We start from the raw sequence: 24712 nt of genomic DNA, 5'->3' as shown, positions 1-24712 counted from the left end.
GCCATATTAAGATACAACAGGGGACTCATTACTACATCCATTTTGCTTCCGCTGTTTCCTCTATTCTCTCCAAGGTGAAATATTGGATTTGCTTTCTGAAATCTGTTTAGCCGCAAGCTTTCCTCATTATTTATCATTTCTGAGGACAGAGTAATTGATTGTGGCACTGAGAGAAAACCACAGGCAAACGGATAAGTAATTACACACTTGTTTTATGAAAATACTTCTCAGTTCGATTACCAAACCACACAAAAGTATTCATAATCACGTCTATAAATGTTAAACTGCATCGAGACCCGGGGAATATATGATAGCTGGTTGGTTGATGAGGACAGGGGACTGTATACTCTCCAAGAGGAAAGGTAGGAAATTGAAAAATAATCTCTGCTGCTTTAAAAGTTTTTGTCTGGGAGGAAGATAAGGGACAAAAGTTGTGATAGAAATGAAAAAGAATTATATACTGCTGTATGCACTCAGGCTCTGAAGATGAAATTAAACAGAACATATGGAGACTCAGTTTCTGCATTGCCCCAAGTGATACCTGCAAACCTATTTCACACAGGCTTCTCCTTCTAATGGGACCGTGTAGTCTTAGACACTGTTTTTTGCATATCTTCAAACTGAAAATGTGCATGCATTGTACACACACAGACAAAAAGCCATCGGGCACATTTAACCCTGTGGGATCTGTCCCCTGGTAAGGGAAGTGGCTGCCATTTATTGACAACAATATGGCCAAGGACCACTTCGTTAAAAAGACAGCGATAAATTCTGCTATTCCTGCCGTGTTTCATTACCACGGAGACTGGAGTGTCCTCAGTGGGCCCATGGTATCAAGGCACAGTGTGGCCAAGCCTGTCATCTCTAAAGGGTGAGAGTGATAGTTGGTGTCGTTGTTTTGTGTAACTAGGATTGGGTGATACGAAAATATACAGTACTATCAAGCGGCAACCTCCCGGTCTGAGCAGTGAGGCAAACCAGGAAGTGCCTTAAGCTGCATTCTACCAAAAATTCCAACAGGATGGTGCTGACGAAGGTTGCAGAAGCATTTGGGTCTATTCATTTCAATACAAAATGACTCACTTGATTTATTACTTCAGGAAAATCTTTTAGGACAACACTATGGTCTCAATCGCTAGTAAAAAATCTTCTTCAAGACAATTTGATGTTAATAGTGTAAATAATGGCCCCATTTAGAAGAAAACAGAAGATAAAGAATCATATGATTCTCATGGTGGTCTCATAACTTTGACCCTTACACTGTATTTTCACTTAATGACAGTTTATTTGAACGTTTTGTTCATTAAAAATGTCTTGTTCAGCCTTTGGTTGGTCTCCAAGGAGTCGCTGTTGATTTTTCTTAGGTAACAAAGTACACTTCTTTTTGTTTTTTTGCTAGTCAAAACTTAAGTCCCAGTTAATGCTCCAGTTAATGCTAACATGAATAAGCAGTGACTTCGCTCAGTCAGGTTGAGGTGTAGAGAGGCGTGTAGTCAGTGTCGTCAGATCCCTCTCAGTCCTCCACAGCCAAATATGGTCTGCTCCTCATTTCCAAAAACAAGAAGGCGAGAAGTGTAACGATGATTTTGATGCCTGAAACGGACAGTCAACAAACCAATGGGTGACGTCACATTGACTAAGTCTGTGAGTACTATGCAAAAGTTTTAGGCAAGTGTGAAAAAATGCTGTAAAATATAATGCTTCCAAAAATGAATAGAAATGTTAATGGTTTATTTTTTATCAATTAACAAAATGCAAAGTAAGTGAACAGAAGAAAAATCTAAATCAAATCAATATTTGGTGTGACCGCCCTTTGCCTTCAAACCAGCATTTAATTCTTCTAGGCACTTTTTCACCACTGCCTAAGACTTTTGCACAGTTCTGTATATATGAACATGAACATGCAGCAGCTGAACTATGTTTTGGCCAAGAGCTTTGTCTTGAAATGTATTGAATTATATCAGGATAGAAGACTTTTGCCATATTGCCTAGCACTCAGGTGGACTGCCAGTGTCCCAAAAGAAGTATATTCCTTCTGTCAGTATGCCACAAGCACTGCCAAGCCATTGGAAAGACCTGGGCAAAGAAGCCAGAGAGGTTACCAGGTTGCATGAAATGCTTTCTGTCATGTTTCTCTGATTTTCAGGAACAGGAAATGTTTTATTCCAAACACAAGGTCTACGAAGGCAGCAGGTTCTCATATGGCACCTAAGTTTTTCCTGCTACCTTTCAATATTACTGATTTAGATGGACACACTGCACCAGACACCTAGCACAGTTAGGCTTCGCTTTCAGCAGGAAGAAACTTGTTCCTAATCCCATACATGAAGTCTGACTTCTTGAATTAGCTTTAAATCATGTTTGGACATCCAAAACTTCAACTGAATTTCGCACCTGAAAAGCGACTTTCACGAGATATCTCTCACCAGGCATGTCTTTTTCGCCTTTGTCTTTATAATACCAAGATTGTGGATCATATACCTCGGGATATTTCTCAACAACTAATCACTACCCTCAACCATTTGTTGACGCACATCCACAGAGACAACCACAGAGTGAGGTGAGTAGAGGAAGTAGAGCTGCCATGGGGTCTGGAGTGTAACCTGAAAGCAGGGAGTGAGTGGGGGAAAAAATGTGTTTGGGGGGGGGGCAAGGCTGGAAATAGGACAGTGGCGTAAAGTGTCCTGGGGCGGCGCATCACGAGCGTTGGCACATGTCTAGCCACCGACGGTGAGGGGATGATACATAGATAACAGTAGGGACGAACGTTTTGATGAGCGCATGCTGTCGGCAGCATGTGCTGGCCTTTAGTCACTTTGTTATCCTGTGTGTTTCAGGGCAGAAGGCATGGTCATCTGATAGATGATGAAGTGATGATGGATGGAAAGAGCGTAAAGGTTTTATATAAAGTGCAGCAAACATGTGAACAGAACAATACTGAAAGCTGGCTGGAAGTGGAAGTGACCCTGGTTCCCAGAGAGTGTGATTGCTGTGAAAAACACTAGTGTTTGCAGTTCGGAGTGCTGTTGACAGCCCCAGTGCGAATATTACAGTCAGCACCCACAACTAGTAAAATTAGAGCCTCTTTCCCACTGGACAAAAAACCCATTAATACCCACTTACATGTGGCTTTTGTCTTTGGTGAGAAAGGTTACAATTGACATTCATGCCCAGGACAAATGACTGCAGTGGAAACAGGTATTTATTGGCTCTGGCTTTGTTCGGCAGTGATGGAAACATGACACCCCGGAGGGCACGCTTATTTTTTTTAACCTTTTTTTAGCGTAATGATGTGGTTCTTTGTCATCTCAGCCTCAAATTCTGTCCATTTTTGTCAAAGCAGCACTTGAACATTTAAAATTAGTTGGCACCGAGTGACTGAATAGAGACTGAATAGGTAACTGTTTTTTTAATTTTTTTATAGCCCCGTAACATTTTCACTGGCCTTCATATATTGTGTTTTCCAGCTCATTTGTGACGTCAAATGTGGCACAAAGGAATTCTCATCTACTGCCAATGGTAAAGGACTCTACCGCCTATTTTTAGTCAGTTTTACTGTGTTTCAAAAACCCAAATTTATGCACTGATTTTGGTAGACAAGGATAAAAATCTAAATTTGAAATATGATGATGGTTAAGTTCTGTAAACCTATATCTCTCTTTACTGAGGCAGAACTCTGTAACGAGTCACCTTTCCACTTACAGCTGCAATTATAATTTTCTGATTATATCCTGAAAAAACAACAATGTACTACCTCAGTATTTATTCTCAGTACAAACATACATCAGACACAGAGTGAGGGAGACATGGAGACATGGTATCATCCACATTTCCTTAAGAGAACCAACTGCTCCCAAGAAACTTAAACGGCACTATGAAAAGTATAGTATTGCAGTAAATTAAAGAATGTATGTGATGCCCTTCACAGATGCTCTCTATTGAACCCAATATGTTATTATTATATAACATGAGTCCTAACAGTATTGCTTCTGACACGAGCAGCTCAATGCAATATTGTTTGTTATTTTAGTTTCTTATTTTTTTTACCCTTACTGCTGCCCAGAGTTGCCCTTTACCACCATTTTATTAACTTATCTTGGTAGGATTTTCTTCTTGGTATTTAAGCTTACAACAGGTCTAATCCAGAGCATCATGATTGTATCAGACAATCATGTATTACAGATTGGATTTTCGTTTCCAGTTGCAGCAGTAATCTTGTCAAAGGAGAGGCACAAAAATGTATTTTAGCCTGCTCCTACAGGAACATAAAATCAAGTATTATCAAAGATGAATTCCCTATAGTTAAGCCCACAACACCCCTTACACCCCTACCACCTCTTCACTTGACATTTAGGGATGCTTACAGTAACTCTAATGTCTTCAGTGGACAGCTAAGGTACATATACAGGAGGTACATTTAGCCTTGTAAAAAGAAATACACACACAAATAACTTCTTGTGAATCTTCATCATCAAATGATAGGGAATGCTGAGTGAGTATTTCCCAGTGGAAATCTATTGATAATCAGTTCTCTACCCAAAACCCCTTTAGTTGCTGCAAGAATTGAGCGCAATAACTAATATTAATGCATATTTTCACTGTTCTAATCGAATTGGACCATACACCAGTGGGAATCTAACAAAATCAAACAAAAAGATGAAGCATTGAGATGCTGCAGGAAGGCACATTTGTCTTGTTTACAGTCCCACACCTGCCAGTGTCAGACACCTCCTTGCCCCACCAACTTTAGTTAGTTCAGAAAATGAATCACATTTGGTGCCTGATGTGGTTCTGCTAGTTTGTTTGATGCATGCAAAAAGCTTTTTGTTGATGTTGATGAGGAACAGGGCTGCAACTTTTTTCTTTTTTGCATATGAAATTTCAGAAATTAGTTAAAACATGCTTATTGCAATTTCCCAGCTTCCAGTGTGATCTCTTAAAAAAACGCTTGATTTGTCTGACTAACACATAGACTTTATAGAAGAAGTGGATGTCATCACTGTGATGACTCTTTAGAGTAAGTTTTAATTCAGCCAAACGCTGAACAAGACAAATTTCTAGTAAAACATACAGAGTGCCATGACGAAGACCTGTCAATCACAAGGTAGCCATGGTCCTGCTTTATTGTTTATTTTTACTCTAAATGAGACGATAATTTAAAAAAAAAAAAAGAACATAATGCTGTTTTTAAGAAGGCTTGAAACAAGCAATTAAGACCATAAAACTCATTAGTTAAATGTTTACTGAGGTTATAAATTAAATAAGAAGTAGGGTCATTTTCTCATAGACCTCTATCCAATCAGACTACTTTTTGCAACCAGTGGAGTCGCCCCCTGCTGGCTGTTGACCTGAATGCAGGTTTAAGGCACTTCCACATTGGCTGCCCTTTTCAGACCTGGAATTCACTCCTAAGACTAACGGTCCAAAAAAGTAAAATATATTCAGTTTACTCTAATGGGAAAGAAAAGAGCAGCAAATCATCACATTTTTGAAGTTCTCGAAAAAGACTATTTTTTTGCTTGCAGGCAAAGCCACACGAGAGAGGCATGCTCATGGAACTACAGTTATGATGCATAACCATTGTTTTCTGGGTTACAGGGCAGAGATGCTGTGCAAGTCTATCGACAGCTACTCAAATCAATAAGACATCATGTATGAAGGATGTGGGAGAGAATCATTCTTCCACAATGCACCAGAAACCTTATCAAAGCCAAAATGAATCCCATATAATGTATAGCATGCAAAGATATCATTAACTGTAATTGTTATTATGCTCAACGTAAAATATATTCTGTTCTCTTGACCCAGCACTGAGCTAATTAACTTATTAGGAGCAGAGGGCAGCGTAGAAGCCTGCATTCAGGGGTCCCTGCAGGAATTAAGTTTAACACCCCTTAGTTAGACCTTCTAACTCTCAGCACTAAGCCTCTCACCTCTCAGCTCAATGTGCCCACCATCCAATTAAATCCAGAAAGCTGTTTCTACGGCAGGGGAAGAAAGGACCAGTGCAACAGCCGTGCTCAGCATGCTGTTGAAATGTTTGACATTTTCACATTGTCCTCGTAACAATTACTATTACTTAGGCAAATATTAAGATCCTTCTCTCTTTTTTTTGCATGTGTGTAGTCTGGGTTTTTGGCTATGAGTGTGCATCTGTGTCTGTGTTTTCTGTGCAAGATTGGTTTCTGTATTCTTGTGATTGTGCCTGTGTGTATTTATATGACTTTGTTTATGTGCTTCATTATTCTGTGTGAATTTTCTAATCAGTTTACCCTTAGTCCAGCCTTAGCTTGTCTCTCTCTGTGTCAGTAATGAGAGTTGTTGTTCTAGGCTCAGTTATCAGGGAACCTTTGTTGTAGTCAGCGTTTTTCTAAGAAGTTTACAACAGTGAATAATCCATGTTTGTTGTTTCAGTTTGTTAGTATTTTTGTTATTCCCCACTTGCATGGTGGTGATGTACAAGAAAGCAGATTATTGATACTGTGTAGGTTCACCAGACACACACATTCTGCTAGATTATTTAAATACATTATGCATTATTGGCAGTGACGGTTGAAGGAGCTAAACAGCATGCATATTAAGAGTGAGGGGCCCGCTGAGGACACTCAAGCTTTGAATTTCACCAGAGGAAGCTCAACTTGAAGGCAGCTACTCATAAACAGCTCAAGTATTTAGAAGTGTGTTTACAATGATTTAAAATTCCTTTGGACACCCCTCTCCCACCTCCGCACGCATGCATTTATTCTCACGTACAAATACTTGGTCTTCTGTCATCATTTCCATCTCCCCTCACTCTCTCTCATCGCTTCCTTTTTGTGGCAATAATTTCATGCTCAGAGGTGAAAATTCAGTTGATCCCTGCGAACAGAAGACTTCATGAACTCCGCCAGTCTTCCTCTGATGACGTTTATACATCTAACTTGCTCAGTAAGGCTTAGGGAGATGATTTTGTAGATCTAGCTCACCCTCTTCTTCCCCTTTGGAAACCCCACAGCGACACAGAGTACAGAGCTAATGACTGATGAGCCCTTTGACACGGAAATGCTTGACATGCTCCTCGGGGTCCGGACTAAAGACTTCCCTAACAAGCTCCCGCACGCTCACCCAGGGCCGTATTAAATCCAAACTTTGGCACCTTTCCTAATTACTGAGAACATACCCAGAGCCAAGAGCCTCTTCCTAACCTGGGCTGAACTCCCCTCTGAAGCGCAGTGTCCCTTGAGTATGGGATGATATATGAAATGCAGAATTCAAATTAGGCTGACAGAGAGCAATTACTGAGGAGAGAAGATCCCTTACTCTTTGGGAAAAAAGAGCATCAAAATCCAGATACAGTGTACGTGAACGTTTTATCCACTTCCTCTCATTCAAACGTGCTCTGTCCACCTCTCTCTTTCACGTTATTATCCCTCTCTCCCTTTCCTCACCGGAGCACAGGTCTTATGTAATTTTTTGTTTCTCCCTCTGTCTCCCTATAGGTGTCTCCTATCTCACACTTTACCTCTCTGCTTCTTTTCTCACTTCTCCCTCTTTATTCCTTACCCTCGCTTTTCTTCTCTCCCCTGTGTGCGTTATATGTGCAGAAAGAATAAATGGTTATTTCCACTACATTGCCATCAGTGGGGTCTAATTTATGATAGCCATAGAGTAGAGAGCCCTATTAAAAGCCTATTTACAGTCAAACGGCAGGATCACCAAAAGCAATGGCGATGCTTTAACTGTTGTTGACATCGACTTAACAGTTATGAGATCGCATTTTCCGCCGCGCACCAAACCAGAACTGTTTTTTGTGAATTCCTGTTTTGTACTCCCCAAATTAATACATCACATTGTGCTCAATGCACAAACATCTCTGCAGACATTTGTATAAGTTATTCTGCAGACAACAGGTGCCAAGTTATAATAGGAAAACCATTATTTATGACTCGTCCTGCACTTACTGACACTGATGTGCTGTGTTTATTACATCCATTAATCAATCAATGCAGCCGCCCGCCCATCTATCCGTTCATTCATTCAGTCAGTGCCTCTCTTGCTCATTAATGTTTAGTACAACAGCCAGCAAGGTAAGGTGATAGATATGTGTAAACTATTGTGATGCCGTGAGTTGTTGATTACACTGCTGATGGGCTGGGTTAATTATTCTGTGCAAGAGTCGCCCATCTTTCCTGAATTAGGCTGTATTAATTGAAAGCTCTCCAGCATGTCTCTGTAAGTGGCTGTCCAATCTGTTCGTCTCTGTCCTCTCATTTCATCTTTCTATCCGTCATGATCAGCTGCTGCAATCAACTGCTCGAGTCTCCTCTCCCCTCTTAAAGCTTTTTCCATTTTTATACGTCTCGTATCATTAGCTTATCAACCCCTTTCTCCTCACATTATGGCAGAATATGTTTGCTGAAAACCTTCATTGTAATGCACTTGGAAAATCAATTATAACTCTGTAACACAATACTGCACATTTCCCCTCCCATCTCCACTTCTTCGCTTCCTTCCTCGTCTCCACTTGCTCTTGCGATCATCCTGTTTGTGTGTAAGCACGTCAGACCCATCAAGTGGGCTTTGTGTCTTATGTTCGCCCCAGGACATCTTTTTGGGTTGAGCACCAAATTCAATCTCGGCTCCCCAATCAGAGGTAGTAAAAACCCGTCCATCGCTGCAGCCTCAAAAGCGGCTTCAGCTCTGCTTGGTCAGATAAATCTTAGTAGCTCATCCTTCTCCTATTTTCTTTTCATCCTGGACCCCCCAGTGGCCCACATTAGAGCCTGCAGATGGCCAGGGGAGATTTAGGAGCTGCAATCCATCAATGTAATGTAGCCTGAACCACTGGACAGCCGCCTCGCTAACCTCTCCTCCAGCTGGACCGTACCGCCCCCCTTCAGGCCGGCTTCAGCCAAGCTTGGCCCACTTTAGTGAAACTTTGGCCCTGCTGCGGCCTCATCGTGCACAGTGCCAAAGTCTCTCTGCTGTTCTCATTGTAATCACAGATCAACCGAGCTGCTCCCTCTTGACGAGGTCGGCTAATTGTCTCACATCCTGCCTAAGGTTTGATGTTTGTTACTGTCGCATAAGTGAATCTGAGATGTGATCTGAGCACAATTCTGTCTGCCCTTCCAGTCACTTACACTAACAAGTCTGCTGTGCTGCCAGGCATCTGCTGTGAAGTATCTATCCGCACCCCTCAGAGAGCGCAAGGATAAACAAGTTTCAATTGACGATTCAATGATGTCTTATTCTAACAAGAGTCATGAAAGTTAATGCTCTTATTATTCGAACAAAGAGGGAAAGGTTCTCCGCGGTGGCCTGTGACAAACACCAAAAAAGGCAGCACTATTTTGAACGCCCACGTTTGTTGAACTCAGCACATGTCTCTTAACTCCCTGCCTATTTATCAAGAGCTCCTGCTACATTTAACCTTGATACATCTAAATGAAAGCCTTGGTTACCAGAGAGCTAGTTTAAGGGTACTTTCTCCTTTCTGTGATGAAGTCCTGATATTCTTCTCCTGCTATTCGTCAGTGGCAGTGAGTTTAGTTTTTATCTGACGTGATCTGAAACTGTGCAAAATCATTAATTTTGGGGGTTCGCTTGTTTTTTATCCTCCTGTTGTGATGAGATGTGTTCTATGTATCCCCATTCCTAGGATTGATAATGTGAGATGCACCACTTGGAAACAACACAGCATCTCTAGCACACCCTTCTAAAATAAATGGTCTTCTTCCTCCTCCAGGCTGTCTGATAGACACAGAGTGAGATTGGTTCTGTTGAATAAGAGATGAATCTCTCTGGGTGTCACCATGCCGCTACGACCTCTGAAATATCATTATCTACAGGGGAGGGAGGTTAACTTCTCTAATATAGCCTGAATACAAGAGAGGGGTGCCACAAGTGAACATGAGCCTGCTTTATTAGCAGTATATCTCAGGAAAATGTGTGTTTTTATACTGCCACTGTGGTATATGCAGTATCTCAGAACACCCAGACACACCTAATGACATAATCTGTTTTCCACAAATATGATGTGCAGCCTGAGGGGTAATTGCAATGTTTCAGTTTGTGATTACACTGAAAAAAGGGGAACTTAATCTTGTACTTGAACCATCCAATAAGTGGATCATCCAACGTGGAATGTATTACAGTGCAGAGTCTTTGCCAAGTCCTTGAGCTTTGCACGTTTTGGACAGGTGTTACAGTATTTAGTGTTGTTTCCCACTGTCCAGTGTTCACATCAATAAGTGTTCTTGTCAATATTTTCCCAAGGACTTGTTTCATCTTCTTTTACTTACGGCAAATAAGTCAATAACAACAAAAACATCAGAATAAGTATTATATGTACTAATATTATAGTTACATCATAGAATTACCTGGAAATTAATAATTTATTGACATCCAATTTGGAATCATCACTTAATTCATTCATATTTCACTCAAGGTCTGAAACAGCCTGGATCAATAATTCAGTTAGAGTGGATGTAGGCTCGCTGCAGGCATCCCTCTAGTGGCTTACTGTTGGATGATACTGAAGAGTCTCCTTCAGCGTTCAAGTCTAACATTTGCAATGAACTCCCTGATGAGTAGAGATGCAAGGATTATTGTTATATTTGTTGATCATATTTTGCAGCTGAGCCGACTGTAAACTTCATCGGATTGATTATGTTGAGTCGGAGGATCAATGGAAAGACTTTTATCCATCTGTTGTGATTATATTTGATCCAGGTTGTGTTTGCTAAGATACTACCAATCGGGAACAAAATAGCAATATGAATTCTAACTTTTTATCTCTGTTTGGAAAAGCATGTCTGATATGTCTTTTTTCACACTTTAGCTTCATTAAAGTCACTGAACTTTCTCTCTTCTCTGTTTTCACTCTCAGGGATGCTTACGGTGGCCCCAAAAGGTTTCCAATGTCTCGACCCTGAAAGAAACTGCAACCCCTGTCTTGATGCGGCCAAGGCCTGCAACCTCAACAATGGCTGCAAAAGGCAACGCTCCACCTACATCTCTACCTGCAGCAAGGAGGACCCCAACAGGGGTGAAACCTGCAGTAAGAAGCGCTGCCACAAAGCGCTGAGGTTGTTCCTGGACCGTGTGTCCCCTGAGTTCAGCCACAGGCTGCTCTTCTGCCCCTGCCAGAGTGAGGGCTGCGCTGAACGACGCAGGCAGACAATTGTACCAGATTGCTCATATAAAGATAAGGAGAAACCCAACTGTCTGGAGCTACGGAGGGTCTGCCGCCAGGATTCTCTCTGCAGGTAATGGAAAGGGAAGTGAGAGGTTTTAAGAGGAAAAGGGCAAAGTGTCCTGTACTGAATGTTTGTTAGTTTGTTAGTGTGATGTGTTGCAGGACAGACTGTCTGTCTTTTAGTTAGTGCTTTTTGTTCAGTTGGTATGATGGACAGATTTTTGTGCTGTGCGTATGAGACAAGCCACAGCCAAACACATCTAAAGATTAATTTGCATCTTTTTATATTCATGGAAAATGAGAAAAAAGAAATTGAATCCATGCGTTAGAGAGAGTTCCTGTTTGACAGCAATTTCCCCCCCTCCCGTGGCATCCTAAAGTTGTATATTTCTCCGCTGTAACTTTGCCAGTGAAGTAATTAGACTTTCAGGGAAGCTGATTCTATTAGACGCAGGATGAAGATGTGAGGCTAAGTTGAAGGGACAACGCTCAATTAAGCTGAACAAAACATTAGTGGATCACGTTGGCTGCATGGGGCCTCTATTGGATTCAAGCGGCCGGATTCAATTCACACCTACCCAGCCGTGACATGTTTCCTTGTGTTAGTGCTGCTGAGAGCAGGTAAAACACAGCGGCTGTACTATCAGCCAGATCAGCTGTCAAGATCTTTTTAACCCTCCAGAACCATGTGCTGTGTCTGGCCATCAATAGGCTACACATCCTGCCTGGTGAAGGAGATATGCTCTGCGTTCATTAGTTTAATAGCGTAAAAAATGTGGGACATTTGAATAATTCTAAGCATTTAAAAGCTCATTTGTGAGCCTAATGGAGTTCGACCAAGTGTTAGACCCTTTAAAGCGCGCTACTAAAAATAACAGTCATGATGTGTGTATTGTCGGGGAGGGAAACTTTTGGCTACTTTTTCATGTCCCAGTGTGACGGATGATTAAGCAGCTGATAAAATTCAGCGACAATCAGTGGCAGGTCTTGACACAGTTTGTGGGTTTAATACTCAAAGTGGCTGTCCAACCTTAGTAGACATGGGGGATGTTAGCACCTTCACTGGTTCGTTAGTTGCTGTAACTGCCTGAAAATTAGACACCAGACACTTTGTCAGAAAAGTACTTTCATTTATTGTCAGTGCTTGATTCAGTGTGACAGATCTGGAATAAATTTGGTCAGGTTTTTGGGGACAGACACAACAACCAATACGGTGCAGAAAATGACTTGCAATGAATGCAAACAATTTATCAACTTATTTTGATGTCTGTTTTCCGTCTGTGTCAAAATGATGAAGTGGTGACATTTTATAACCAAAAGGTCATAATGTTGTGCAAAGACAAAAAATTTTCAGCTCCAGAACTATCCAGATTATGACCAGATATCAAATTTGGTTGGATACTGAATTGGTGACATCTTCTGTGCTGATGGGTTTAAGATGTGTGTGAAGCATCCATTTTTTAAAAGAATTTGTAGTCTGTTTTTTTGCAGCAAAGTCCATATCTGAAGCATTGTCTTCTGTCTTGCTACATAAGAGTCTCGACAGAGATGGACGTAAAGTGTAACTTTTCCAGCCTACCAGAGGCAATGAACCGTGAGATGGTAAATCTAGTTCACTAAAATGCACAGTATGTTGCACATTAGGAATAATCGTCATATAAAGCACTAATCTATGTGAGAGAACATTTCGTACCACTTCTGTATTCCCTGTTGTTTTGGTCTCTTTTGGATAACTAGCCAGAATTATTTCTGTTAGAAGTAAGAATGATTTGCAGTCAGATGAAATTTAAATTAGTCTTGCTACCCATGCACAACAATTCCTTGTAAGAAGTACATCTATGCTGCCTCACATTTGTCCTGTTTTTATAGAAGGTTAGCAGCCTTCGAGGCTCAGCGTTAATGGCAAAAACCCAATTCCTCTCTACCAACACTAAATCCAACCACCACACTGCTAAAGTAGGGAAACTCTATCGCCTCCTCTCCGATTTATGATTGTCTTGATAATTACCTGCTTGCCTGCAATGTGTAATCTGTTTTCAGGCTGAGTTGCTTTCTTTGACCTTTAGGCCCTCAGGTGTCTGCTGTGCACCTTCTTATTGAGAAAGATGAAATAGAACGTTAAAGCTCATTATCTGTGGCTGCGTAATGCCCCGCTGAGGTCAACAGCTCAATGAGCGCGCGCACACACTCATACAGTACGGACACACGCTGGCCCCTGCACCAACAGACCAGCGAACACTCAGCAGTCACACACAAAACCACACACTCACACACAGCCACTTTGAACGTGACTCTAATAATGTGCCGTTTTGTTGGCGTATTCTCCTGCAGTGAATAAGTGCTGCCATGCAAGAGTATGTCACAACGATTCAATTAAAGTGAGATGTCATTGGTCAATGCTGGGCAGACAATGCTCTCTGATTGGTGATTTTATCCTGCCTGGAGCTGTCCACAATGACCACCATGCTGTGAGATATTCTTAACATGTCCTCTGTCTGTCTCGATGTCCTCTATCTGCTACATGATGTCAGACATCATCGCAGGACAGTTATGTGTCCTGGAAGACCTTGGACACATGTTTTATTTGAATTGATCTGAGAATTTATGAAGATACTGCATGAACCAAAATGTTATTTTCCTAATTTGTTCTACCCCATCACTACATTGTACAAGCAAGTTTAATTTAGATGTTGTTTGTCATGCTAATAGAAACAAAGTCCAGAGATTAGAGTTTGTTTGATGCGACCTTGGTGATAAATCCAATGGAACAGCCCTAGAAAGAGCCCTTCCAAAACTTTTTAAGCACAGAAGTCCCAACACCAGAGGAAACTTTCCTTGTCTCCGTTTCCCCCCTCTCAGAGATGTGTTGATAAAAGCAGGGGAAGATCATTCAACGACAGGCCTGTCTCCCCCGGGGACGGCTGCCTGACTCCAAACGGGGGATACACAGCTAGCCCAAGCCTATTTCATTTTAACACAAGGGACTGATCGAGAGAGAGGAGGAGGGAATTGGAGTAGGAAGAGAGGGAAGGAGAGATAATGAGACAGAGAGAGAGGAGGAGGAGAAACAGAGAGAGAGGGAGGGTTGCAGAATCGATCCGGGCCGTAAAGCTACTGCAGCGGGTTGGAGGTCAGTGGTTTGGTCACACAGCTCCGGATTTCTGCAGCAGACTCTGCAGGCCATCTCAAAGACGAGCTTAGTTCCCCGCAACACACTCTGATGAAGAAAGGGTCACGGCTCGAAACACACTCAAGTCAAAAAGGATTTAAAAATGTACACTCACCTATTTCATTATTTATTTTCAACGTTGAAAAAGCCAGCAGTTTCTTGCTTTACACCAGGAAAAATGCCTTGAAATACTTTCTTTCTTTTTTTTCAGTTTTACCTTGAGCATGTTGGATGCCAGATTGGCTGTGATTTCACCTTTGGAGACTGTTCAGATTGTTCCAGGTGGAGCCCAGAGCTCAATCAAACAAAAAATAAATATTTGAAAGGATTTCAAATATATAATTTTGGCTTGGGCTTAGGTGGCATATTGCACTGGAAGATTTCATTCTCTCTCAGTCTCTGTAGAGGCAATTGTTGACATACTCTGGAGATCTAGGGACTGTAGATGGACGGAGAACAAGCATTAAATGGAGCAGCTCTTATTTCTTACACCTGGTTGTACTTCTGCTGCAGTTATTGCGTTATTTCCCTCATAATCCTGCACAAACAGAGAAAAAAAAACAGAGACAACAAGCCTGTGTTTGCTACTGTTCTGTTTCCCTCACTTCCTCTCCTCTCAGCTTCTCCACTCTGTGTTCTCACCATCCTTCCAATGGATCCAACATCTATTCACGTGGGACTGCTGAGTCCACAGAGTGACAATAGGGCTATATTTGGATGCGCTGGTTTGGGTAGGGTGAGCATGTCTATGTGCATGCATGTATGCAAGCAGATAAACTCCCTATCCATTTCCCTGCAACACCAAACCAATGAAGTCTAACCCAAAGAGCATTGAGTTGTATATGTGTACTGTATTGATTGTCCGGGGATCAATGCAACACTTCTATCTTTGATTAATATCCCCTGGTCTCCAGGCTCACTGGGTGCTCTCTGATTGAGTTCTTTGGTCACTGGTTATCAAAGTGGGGAGCTGAGAGACAATCGATCACTGTACAGGTAACCTGACCCAGTTTGGGAGATGCTCTGCAGGCCGCCTTTTCTTACAGAAAACTCTTTTGCACACACTCACACAAAGACACACACACACACACACACACACACACATACACACACACACACAAAGACACACACACACATACACACACACACACACACACTGGCCTAAATCAACAGTCTGCTCTGTTGTATCTGACAACTCAAGCCCCCACCGAGGGGGAACAGTGCAGGGAGACTGACTGGCCCAGATGGCATTACTCTGTAGCTTCTGAGACAAAGCTGGAAGAAAGCAAGATTGTTGTTGCACTTTTATAGTCAGTTTCTCTCACTTTTTCTTTCTCACATTCCCTCACGCACACACACATAGACACTTTAGTGCTTTTGTACTTGTACGGACCCTCAGTGTAATTCCCTGGCCACTCACCCTTCTCTGACCTCGCATTCGCACACACGGTCACTACGATGATGCACTGTAACTTTAATGAGCAACCAAGATTTGACCGCGTGGAAACAGATTTGCCAGGCAATGAATCAAGATATAGATGCATAATCAGAGCTAAGTATGTAAATTACATGCTGAGCACCAAATATGCCCGAAGCTCTAGATTCAACAACAGCCTGCTAAAATCTGTACGTGTGAACAAAGATTTAAATAACACAACGACATGCATAAATCCCTACCTTGAACTTGGGTTCATTATTTTTTCATTTTTTTTTCATTTTGTGCAGCAGAGCCCATTTTACCATTACCCATCCTGCATGTTGAAGGAAGAAAATTAGCTGGATAGGTACAGGCACAACAGGCATATTTAATTAAAATTCAAAAAGTTCAATTTACTAACATGTTCTCCCACCAAAGGTCCAAACATCATAATGCCAACCTTTTAGACAGAAGAGAGAAAAAAAAATGAACAGTGCTTCTTTTAGAAAAAGTGCAAACAGAGCATTGAGTGGGCAATTTTTTTCTCTTTATTTTAATAATTTCTTTCTACCTCCTTTCCTAGTGAATTGAACTTGGCCGTTGAATGCCCTGCCATTAGTATGAATAGAGTAAGTGCCATACTAATAGCACTCCTGGTCAGTGGGATTGCTATTAAACTTTTTTCTTTTCTTTTTTTTTTTTTAACTGAAATTGTTTTCAAATGGTACCTTTTATGCTTTACAAATGTTGTTTTTATTGCATTTTAACTGGATAATGTGCTCACCCAGTTGCAGTCCTCTTGACCAGGTCACTGTGGAAAAAAATATTCTAATCTCAATGACAAATTTTTTAAGTTGGGGGAATAGAGGATTCATATATATTCGCCGGAACTGTACGTGGTTTTACTAATGTTCGGAGCAGAGAAAGCTGACTCACATCTGCAAGTCGACCCAAACATGGTCAAGGTGTGTGTGGTGCTAATCTGCTTAGACCAGGAAATACATTCTCAGACAGTCTGTAGCCAAAAAGTAATGCGGTCAGGTACTTCCTGCCCTATGCTCTTGTCTCTTTCATATTTCTCTGATGCTCAATCTCAAACTGTCTACACACAGTAAACAATCAATTTGATTGGCTCCATTTAGCAACACTGTGCTGTTTTAACTAGATTAGCTGCTTTCAAGATCTATAGCCGAGACTGTCAGAAAGAGAAAAAAAAGCTCCCTGATGATAGTTATTTCTTCTTATTAATGTATTAGAAACTGGACAATGGTCATTTGGTGATGCCTGGTGTAGACAGCTGTATTGATTCAAATAGAAGCGTTTCCGTTCAGACAGACACGTGAGATGAGCTGACTGAAAAATGGGGCTTGGTTCCCCTGCTAGTATGTAAACAAGCCTTTGCACCAGGCAGACTATTTCACAAAGGGCCGTGTGGCTGCAGATTTGCGTTCCAAACAATCAAGAGCACACCTGATTCAACTAATCAACAGTTGGGTTGAGATCAGTTGACTAAGTGAGTGAAGCCTGCTGTGCTCCTGCTTGGTTGGAATATAAACCTGCAGCCACACAGGGTCCAATAGTTTGGTCATGCCTGCTTTATACATAGGCATTGATTGATTAGAGCAGATTTAAATCTGAATCTTATTCTTTGATGTAAAACCAAGTCTAAACTCTAGCCCTTTCATACTGCGTTTCAGCAAAATTGCCGCAAAGATGCAGCAACGAGCTCTGCCGTAATTTCACATTCATATTGATTCTGCAACAGTGTAATATTGCCGTCCTCAGTCTGTGAATTCACATTGCAATCTGGCTTTGCAGAACAAAATGGGAGGAGATGGTAGTGCTGTGTAACAGAGCAGCAGCAGTATGTGTACAATAAGCGACGACAGCGGAAAGTGCATTCAAAACAAAATGGCAGGAGAAATGCACATTGTGCCGTGTCTCGCTGTAGAGATTCTACATACTCATGCAAAGTTGCTTTGCATTTTGCTTAACATGATTCGATTACTGTTGGACTCAAGTGAAAGGCATGATTCTGATGATACGGTCCGCTTCCTTTCTTATTACCCATGTGTTGGTCGTACAAATAACGCACGTCACATATTTTCCTTCTTGCCAGCTCCGCCGATTCACATTGATCCCACCTCAGACAGTCTTGGCAGTTCAACGCCTCTGCTACCTTTCGAAGATGGTTCAGAGCCGAGATCACGTTCAGATACAATGTGAAACGTCACAGAGGCGTAAATATGATATGGCAGCTGAAAGGGGGGTCTCAAACACCCTTTGAAGAAGAAAGGACTGACCTTTCACTTTTTAGAAATGTACACACACGTATACACACATACAACATGTTTCTCTTATTGACCTTAGAGTGGACCTATTATGCTCATTTTCAAGTTCATAGAACATGTTTACACGATTTATGTTAAAAAAACACTTTTTTCTCATACATACCTATGGCTGCTGCACTTCTATTCACCATCTGTCTGAGCCGCTCTGTTGAAGTTTCTTGATTCTTTAATCCCTCCCTTTTAAAAAAAAAACCCAGTTTGCTCTGACTGGTCAGCATGTTCAGGTCTACAGTGTCTCTGTGCTGTCCGTAATAACAGTTGGGACATACTGTAACTATAACAGAGTATAGCGGCACTTTTCCTCTGTGAAAAATCACCAATAAAAGAATGTTCCAACAGGAATGCTAAACCAAAATTGGGGTGAAAATGTTCCTTATATTTTGTCAGGTAATAATTAGAAGGTCAGAACATGATAAATGCCAGTGTAAGCGTTGAATACAAGTCTAATATTACATTTAAAATCAGTGTTTTACATGTATATAATGCAAACTAATATAAAGTGCCTGGAGCAGATGAGTGCATAGAAACCCATCCCCTCACAGGGATTACATTTGCTGCATTATTTAATACTCTGACCATATTTGATATGGACATCCAACATTGTAACATTATATATATATGGCAGAAAAAAAGGAAAAGCATAAGAGGTCCACTTAACAAGTCTGTATTAAAGATAATACCTTGTTTCTGTCTCCCTTGTTACAATTCAAGTTATCAAAATTAAGTGTCTTTACTGAAAGCTCTGGTTTTGCAAGCAAAGCATGTGTCAATTGGTGACCTTTTCCTCATACATAGTACAGTTTGCTGCAGTGTGCGGCTTTAATCAGGCCTTAGCTTCAGTGGAGACGTGCTCAGCTTGCTGGCTGCACATGAGAGCGGCAACAGGGTCGGAGAAAGAGAAAGTGAGAGAGAGGGAGAGAGAAAGAGGGGAAGACAATTCGTGAAAGGGATGGGGAAAGTGCTGGAAAGAAAGAGTTGTGCATTTAATTCCAATACATGGATTAGTATATGCCCATTTACTTTCCTAACCGTAATCTCTAAGGAAACATGGTATAGCGGAAAACTGCAGTCATTACTGACTAGGCCTCATGCTTTCCTTTACAATCTCTTCCGCCAATTGTTCCGTATCTATTATTAATGCAAACATCATCAATAGGACTTCGGCCTTATCTACAGGATGGTCGATGTGTGGTTTTGAATCTGTCAATTAGGGCCTGCTCTTTCACTCTTCATCATTCTTACTCTGAACTTCTCTTTGTACTTAAGTCTAACTGATAGCTGCAGCATGTAGCTGTCTTCAAACTTTCCCCACAAAATGGTTTATAACAGCTATTTAATTACTGCCACGTACTGCTAACTCTGTCATTTTTTCAGGGACAGTTCATCCATTTGTTTGACATGTACACTTTGTCTGGGGGGGACGGCTGTTTGCCTTGTTCAGAGAGTATTTAGGGAGTTCAGATAACCTTGAATAATCTACTCAGCCCTTACCAAACAGACAGTGTTGGGTTTTGTGTGTGGCACGCTTGATTTAGCATTCAACCCAATGACATAACATTCAGTAGGGGGTTGTAAGACATTTGCAGCGGGTGGCGTGGACCGAAAGCGAGAGAGAAAGTGAGAAAGTTAAACAAACACTGACTTGCAGGCCAGTTTTCTGGTCACCAAACAAGGAACATTGCAATCATGCATAAGTAAGTATTTCAAAATAAAACAAAAAGTGGGTTAATCCAATAGAAAATGTCAGTTGAGATACTTGCTTGTTGCTTTTTTAAACTGGAGCTTCTGCTTAAGAATGCATGGGAGGCTGTGTCACCAGACAGTTTTTGTTGGTTTCAATTCTCTGCTGAGTAAGGGGGCGAAAGGTTGTGTCATGTGACAGCTAAGCTAAACTGCCTTGTGTTTTGACTGAATGCCATCTGTCCACATTGCCCTTTTAGAGTATTGACCGGGAATCCCAATGAGTACAGTGCTGCCAAAAAGGCCGGCCTCTGTCCAGGCACATTCAAGAGAAAATAGCTGTGGGTAAAATGAACAATCAACTCTGACCAGAGCTACAAAGAGACCGTCTCTGGGTCACCGGTGGAAATTTAAGTGGGAAAGCCGGAGCAGAATGCCACTATAGCCGAAATCATCCGACTATTTTTTAGTGGAAAGAAATATAATAAATGACATGTTCTTATTAATCAAATATATATTCCTACTAGTCCACTTACAAGGTCAGTGCTGTGCTGTTGAGCTTTTTATAATAATTGTTATGATATAATGAACTCTGCTGCACAATGAGTGTCAGAGAAACAGAGTTTTAGTCAAATCTCAGCTCTGTCAATATGCAGTGTTTGCATTGGCATTTGACAATAAGTGCCAGAAGGACACACAAGGCTGTTGAGTCCTATTGATTGAACCAGGGTCAAATGTCCCTCGTCGTGAGTTTGCATGTGGGCACTTAAGGCTGCAATGACAATCAGAGTGTACGACAGTGACAAAATTAATGGGAGTCGAGAGGAGAGGAGAGGAGAGGAGAGGAGAGGAGAGGAGAGGAGAGGAGAGGAGAGATAAGGTCGGAGGAACACAACAATAGAAGAACACAGGGGAGGGGGGGGAAGCATAGCATAGAAAAACATCTTTTGTTTTTCTCATTTGCTTCATGTAACTGCTATTATGTTGGCAGCTATTGTGTCATGGTTATTGTTATGCTTTCTGTAGACGAGTGAGAGATACGGTTTCTAAAGCCTCTCTAGGCTGAAGACTGAGAGAAGTGATAAGAGTGAAGAGCCGTAACATTTAACAGAAATTATCATCCGCAGAAGAACTCATATTTGTAGACAGAGCACAGAGGGGAAGTCTCTCAACAGACTGTTGTTTTTTAATGTAGAAAGGAAGCTATTAGAGGACTATGGAGTCTGATAACTGTTTTCCTCCTGCCCATCCTCCTTCATGAGGAAATGGTGTCCAAGACTGACACTCATCTGATTTGAGTCACATTGTTTGTCACGGGTATCAAGTGATAGGAATAAGAATCCATATAAAAAGCCATTAGTTTTCTATTACTGCCAAGCTGGATGGACAGGCACTCAGCGCTCAGCCGAATCACTGTGTTTAAAGTGTCAGGTTGGTTGAAAGAAGTCTACCTCTGTGGGGGCTCCCCTGCCACTTCCCTGGGGGCTGAGTGGCTGAAATGACCATAAAACTCTGTTGAGCTAGACAGCCTGTAATTTCAGCAGCGCTTTGCCGAGGTATAATGGAAAGCCAGTGGAAGCCATGAAATTTGCTGAATCCCGTTGTTGGAACACCATTGTCTGAACACTCAGGACACCTCTCTAAACTTTAAATTACTGTTTTTAAGCCATCATTGTCTGAAAGAGCTCTGCATCTAAAAAGAAACAGTGCTTGTTCAGTTTCTTTAATCTTCCGTGGTCTTTGCCTTTCCTACAAAAAAAATCTGACGTTCACATTCTTTGTTAGCGCAAAAGTAAAAGAACCTTTGCCGATAAAAAAAAAAAAAAGAAATAGAAAAATGGAAAATGTAGTTCTAGGGGTTGCTTTGTAGAGACACAATAGAGTTGTTCTCTCTCCCTCTGTCTGTTGTATCTTTTTTATCATCTGTGGCATGATTGTGGGTACAAGTGCCTTCTTTCACTCAGCACAGGAATGGATGAGAGAGGGCTTTGAGTGAGGGGGGCAGGTGTGGAGAGAGATAGGTTTGTGTGTGTGTGTTCTTTTTTGTGTGAATTAACATTATGTCCTGTGCTATTTGAGTGTGTGTCTGCGTGTGTGTGTCTGTATCTGTATCAGTCTTTGCAGCCATGGTAGAGCAGCCATACGTCCCGTCTTCTGAAGCGTGGCTTTAGATGTGATGTTAGCAGCATGTCACATCGAGAGGCTCTCCGGGTGATTTGATAGGAGGGCGGATGGAGATGGAGTTGGAGTAATGAAGTGAGTCTGAGTGGGGTTTGCCGCTGGAGGCCCAAGCCCATCACACCACACTGGCTGCACTTCTGCTGTAGTGAAAGATACAGAGAGAGAGAGAGACACACAGACAGACAGAGAGATTGTAACCTCATCACCCCACATTCCCCTTCAGCCAAATCTGCTTGCGCTCTTTATCGCAGACATGAGATGCAGTGAAACTGTAAGCACATCACTCTTTAACATACCGCAACAACACAAGAACTCTCTCTGTGATGATTATTATTATTATGGCCACATGTACCCCCCTCTCTTGGATTTCCTGAATGACAATGTCCCTCCTGCCGAAAGCAATAGATTCAGTGCAGATAAACATGCAGGTAGAAGCTCGGTATCATTACAATGCATCTCATCTAATCCAATTACTTTAGAACCTTAAGAAAAAAAAAGCTCAAAATGATGAATAAGTGATCAAGTGGCGCCACTGTAGAAGGTATAATAAGTGATACAGCCGCAATGCATATTTAAAGACACGGCAGTATGTAAATTTCTGTGACATTAACATTCTACTTGTTTGGGCTACTGTGGCATGCAGTGGTGTGCACCATCAGCACTTTGTTGTTGTTTTTTATTTGAATCTCTTGCTCAGTGCATGAAAACTGTACATGCATCCATCAGTTTCTCATTAACGACAGTATAATTCAATAAATACACACAACAATGCATCATTCACATAGAGTATGATGTCAAGTACTGTCATTATTCTGTGAGAAAATATGTTTTTTATGGGGTTGTTTGTAGGATTTTACCATGACATGATATTTATCACAGCCATTTTGAGACACCGGGATAATTACTCACAGGGAAAAGAATTCACACATTTTTTTCCTTTGTGAAAAGTTTTCTTAATAGGGTAAAATCAGCAAAGAGGACAATGTTCATGTGACACAAATGAAGGTACATTTTGTCTTACACCTTGTCTACACTTTGCACAGGAAAAGAATGAGCAACAAATGAGCCAAGGGCACAAGAGATGCTGTTATGTGTCTCGTATAGACAGCTGCATTGCTTAAAAGCTGAAAAGTGTACCTGCTCTGTCAGACGAATGAAGAACCTGGTTAAAACATGTCTGACTCCGGTGTGGATAGGTTGTTAGAATGTGTCAGAATAACATTGAAAAATTCACGAAAAAAAGACTGTTACAATCCTTGACAAAGTGAACAAAAAACCCTCTGCCAGAAACTTTGGCACCAGGATAAAAAATAGTGGCTCACAAAAGTGCTGTCTCAAAGGACACTTGGAAAATATGTATTGGCTTTATTGCCACCGGCCAGTTGAGATAATTGATATAATTCTCATGTCTGACCATTGAATAAAAAAAAATACTCCAAGGAGATAGTTAGCTTAGCTTGCTGAGTGTCAGTAGTTACGTAACAGGGGGGAAAAAAATCTAAAATCCTGCATAATAATACATAATAGTAATCTACAATAAATACAAAAATAAAAACTCTTGAACGTGAACAAAAATAAGAGAAAATCTGTTCATATATTGCTTCCTGCATTAGGTCCAACACAGTTCAGAGACTCACAGACTTTGAGCTAAGCAAAGCTAACTGGATCCAGCTGCATATCATACAGGTGTGAGAATGGTATCAATCTTTTGATAAGTGTATTAATCAAAATGTCAACAAAAAGCAGTATCAACGTTACTGGCTCTCTGTCTGGCAGCTGGATGGCGATTCATTTTTGTATGGTAATTAAAATGTCTCATAATTAATCTGACAGCACCCTTTGAAAAACACCATAACAAATGACTGTATGACAGACTGAGAGGAGAAGAGAAGGCTATCAGAGCGCCTATCATAAATGAGTCAAGTCAACTGTTGTTTATCTGGCAGAAACTAACCAAACATTAGCAACTAACTGGATACCAGCCAGAGAACACAGTCCACTGCCCTTACTTATTTTTCTGTGTGTCTCAGTGCCTGTGTGCGTGGTCACTAAGGATAAGACAGCCTGAGGAACTTTACAGTACCTTTGAACTTAAGGCTGCAAAAGATGGTCAGAACAGGTCAGAATGAGTCACAGCAGAGAGAGAGAGAAAATGTGCAATGGATTGTGATTCACTTAGTGGGCAGCTGTGATGTGAACGGTACAGACAGAGTAACTTTGCACACGCTACTCCCAATAAACCTACTTAAGTGGATTAGCAATGCCACCCTGGGGGCCTCAACAGACTTTAAGCTCTTATCACAAACACACACCGAAACAAAACATACTATTTTTATCAGTTCACTCCGTTTGTGGGGAAAGTGAGTTCAGGAGACAGTCAAGATGTCCAGGATAAGCGTGGAATTAATGGCCAAAAGAGGCATATCATATCTTTCTCATCCTTACACAAATGCACTATCACTGGGTTTATGCTGCAGGATAGCTTGTTGGTACTGAGGTGTGAGTGAGACCTGGTTTGATATTCAGGACACCTGTTGCCGCGGCCCGAAAACAGATGTTGCATATAGTTTCCCAGTTGGATGCTGGTCTCAATTGGCAGACTCTCCGGAGTAAAAATGGAGCCAAAAAATTAGGCTCCTGTGCTTTGTATGTGTGTGTGTGTTCACCGTCATGTGCTTGTGACTGAGCCCCTGCCTCTCTTTTTTTTCCTGTCTGTGCTGTGCTACATATTTGTC

At 41.4% G+C, this 24712-nt stretch overlaps 1 protein-coding gene across 3 annotated transcripts in view; it reads left to right on the top strand.

Moving 5' to 3' along the window:
* LOC131975111 (GDNF family receptor alpha-2-like) overlaps nt 1–24712 on the top strand; it is a 55824-nt gene that overhangs the window by 17009 nt on the left and 14103 nt on the right. For all 3 annotated transcript variants that reach the window (XR_009394698.1, XM_059337652.1, XM_059337651.1), the window contains one exon: nt 10871–11249. Coding sequence is in view for 2 of the 3 variants with exons in the window: in XM_059337652.1 (XP_059193635.1) it covers nt 10871–11249 (379 nt within the window). In the remaining variant the exon portion in view is untranslated. The remainder of the gene's footprint in view (nt 1–10870; nt 11250–24712) is intronic.

Source organism: Centropristis striata, chromosome 7 (genome assembly GCF_030273125.1).
Source record: "Centropristis striata isolate RG_2023a ecotype Rhode Island chromosome 7, C.striata_1.0, whole genome shotgun sequence".
Lineage (NCBI taxonomy): Eukaryota > Metazoa > Chordata > Actinopteri > Perciformes > Serranidae > Centropristis > Centropristis striata.
The sequence above is the reverse complement of the archived record's forward strand: the minus strand, read 5'-3'. Positions and strand labels throughout refer to the sequence as shown.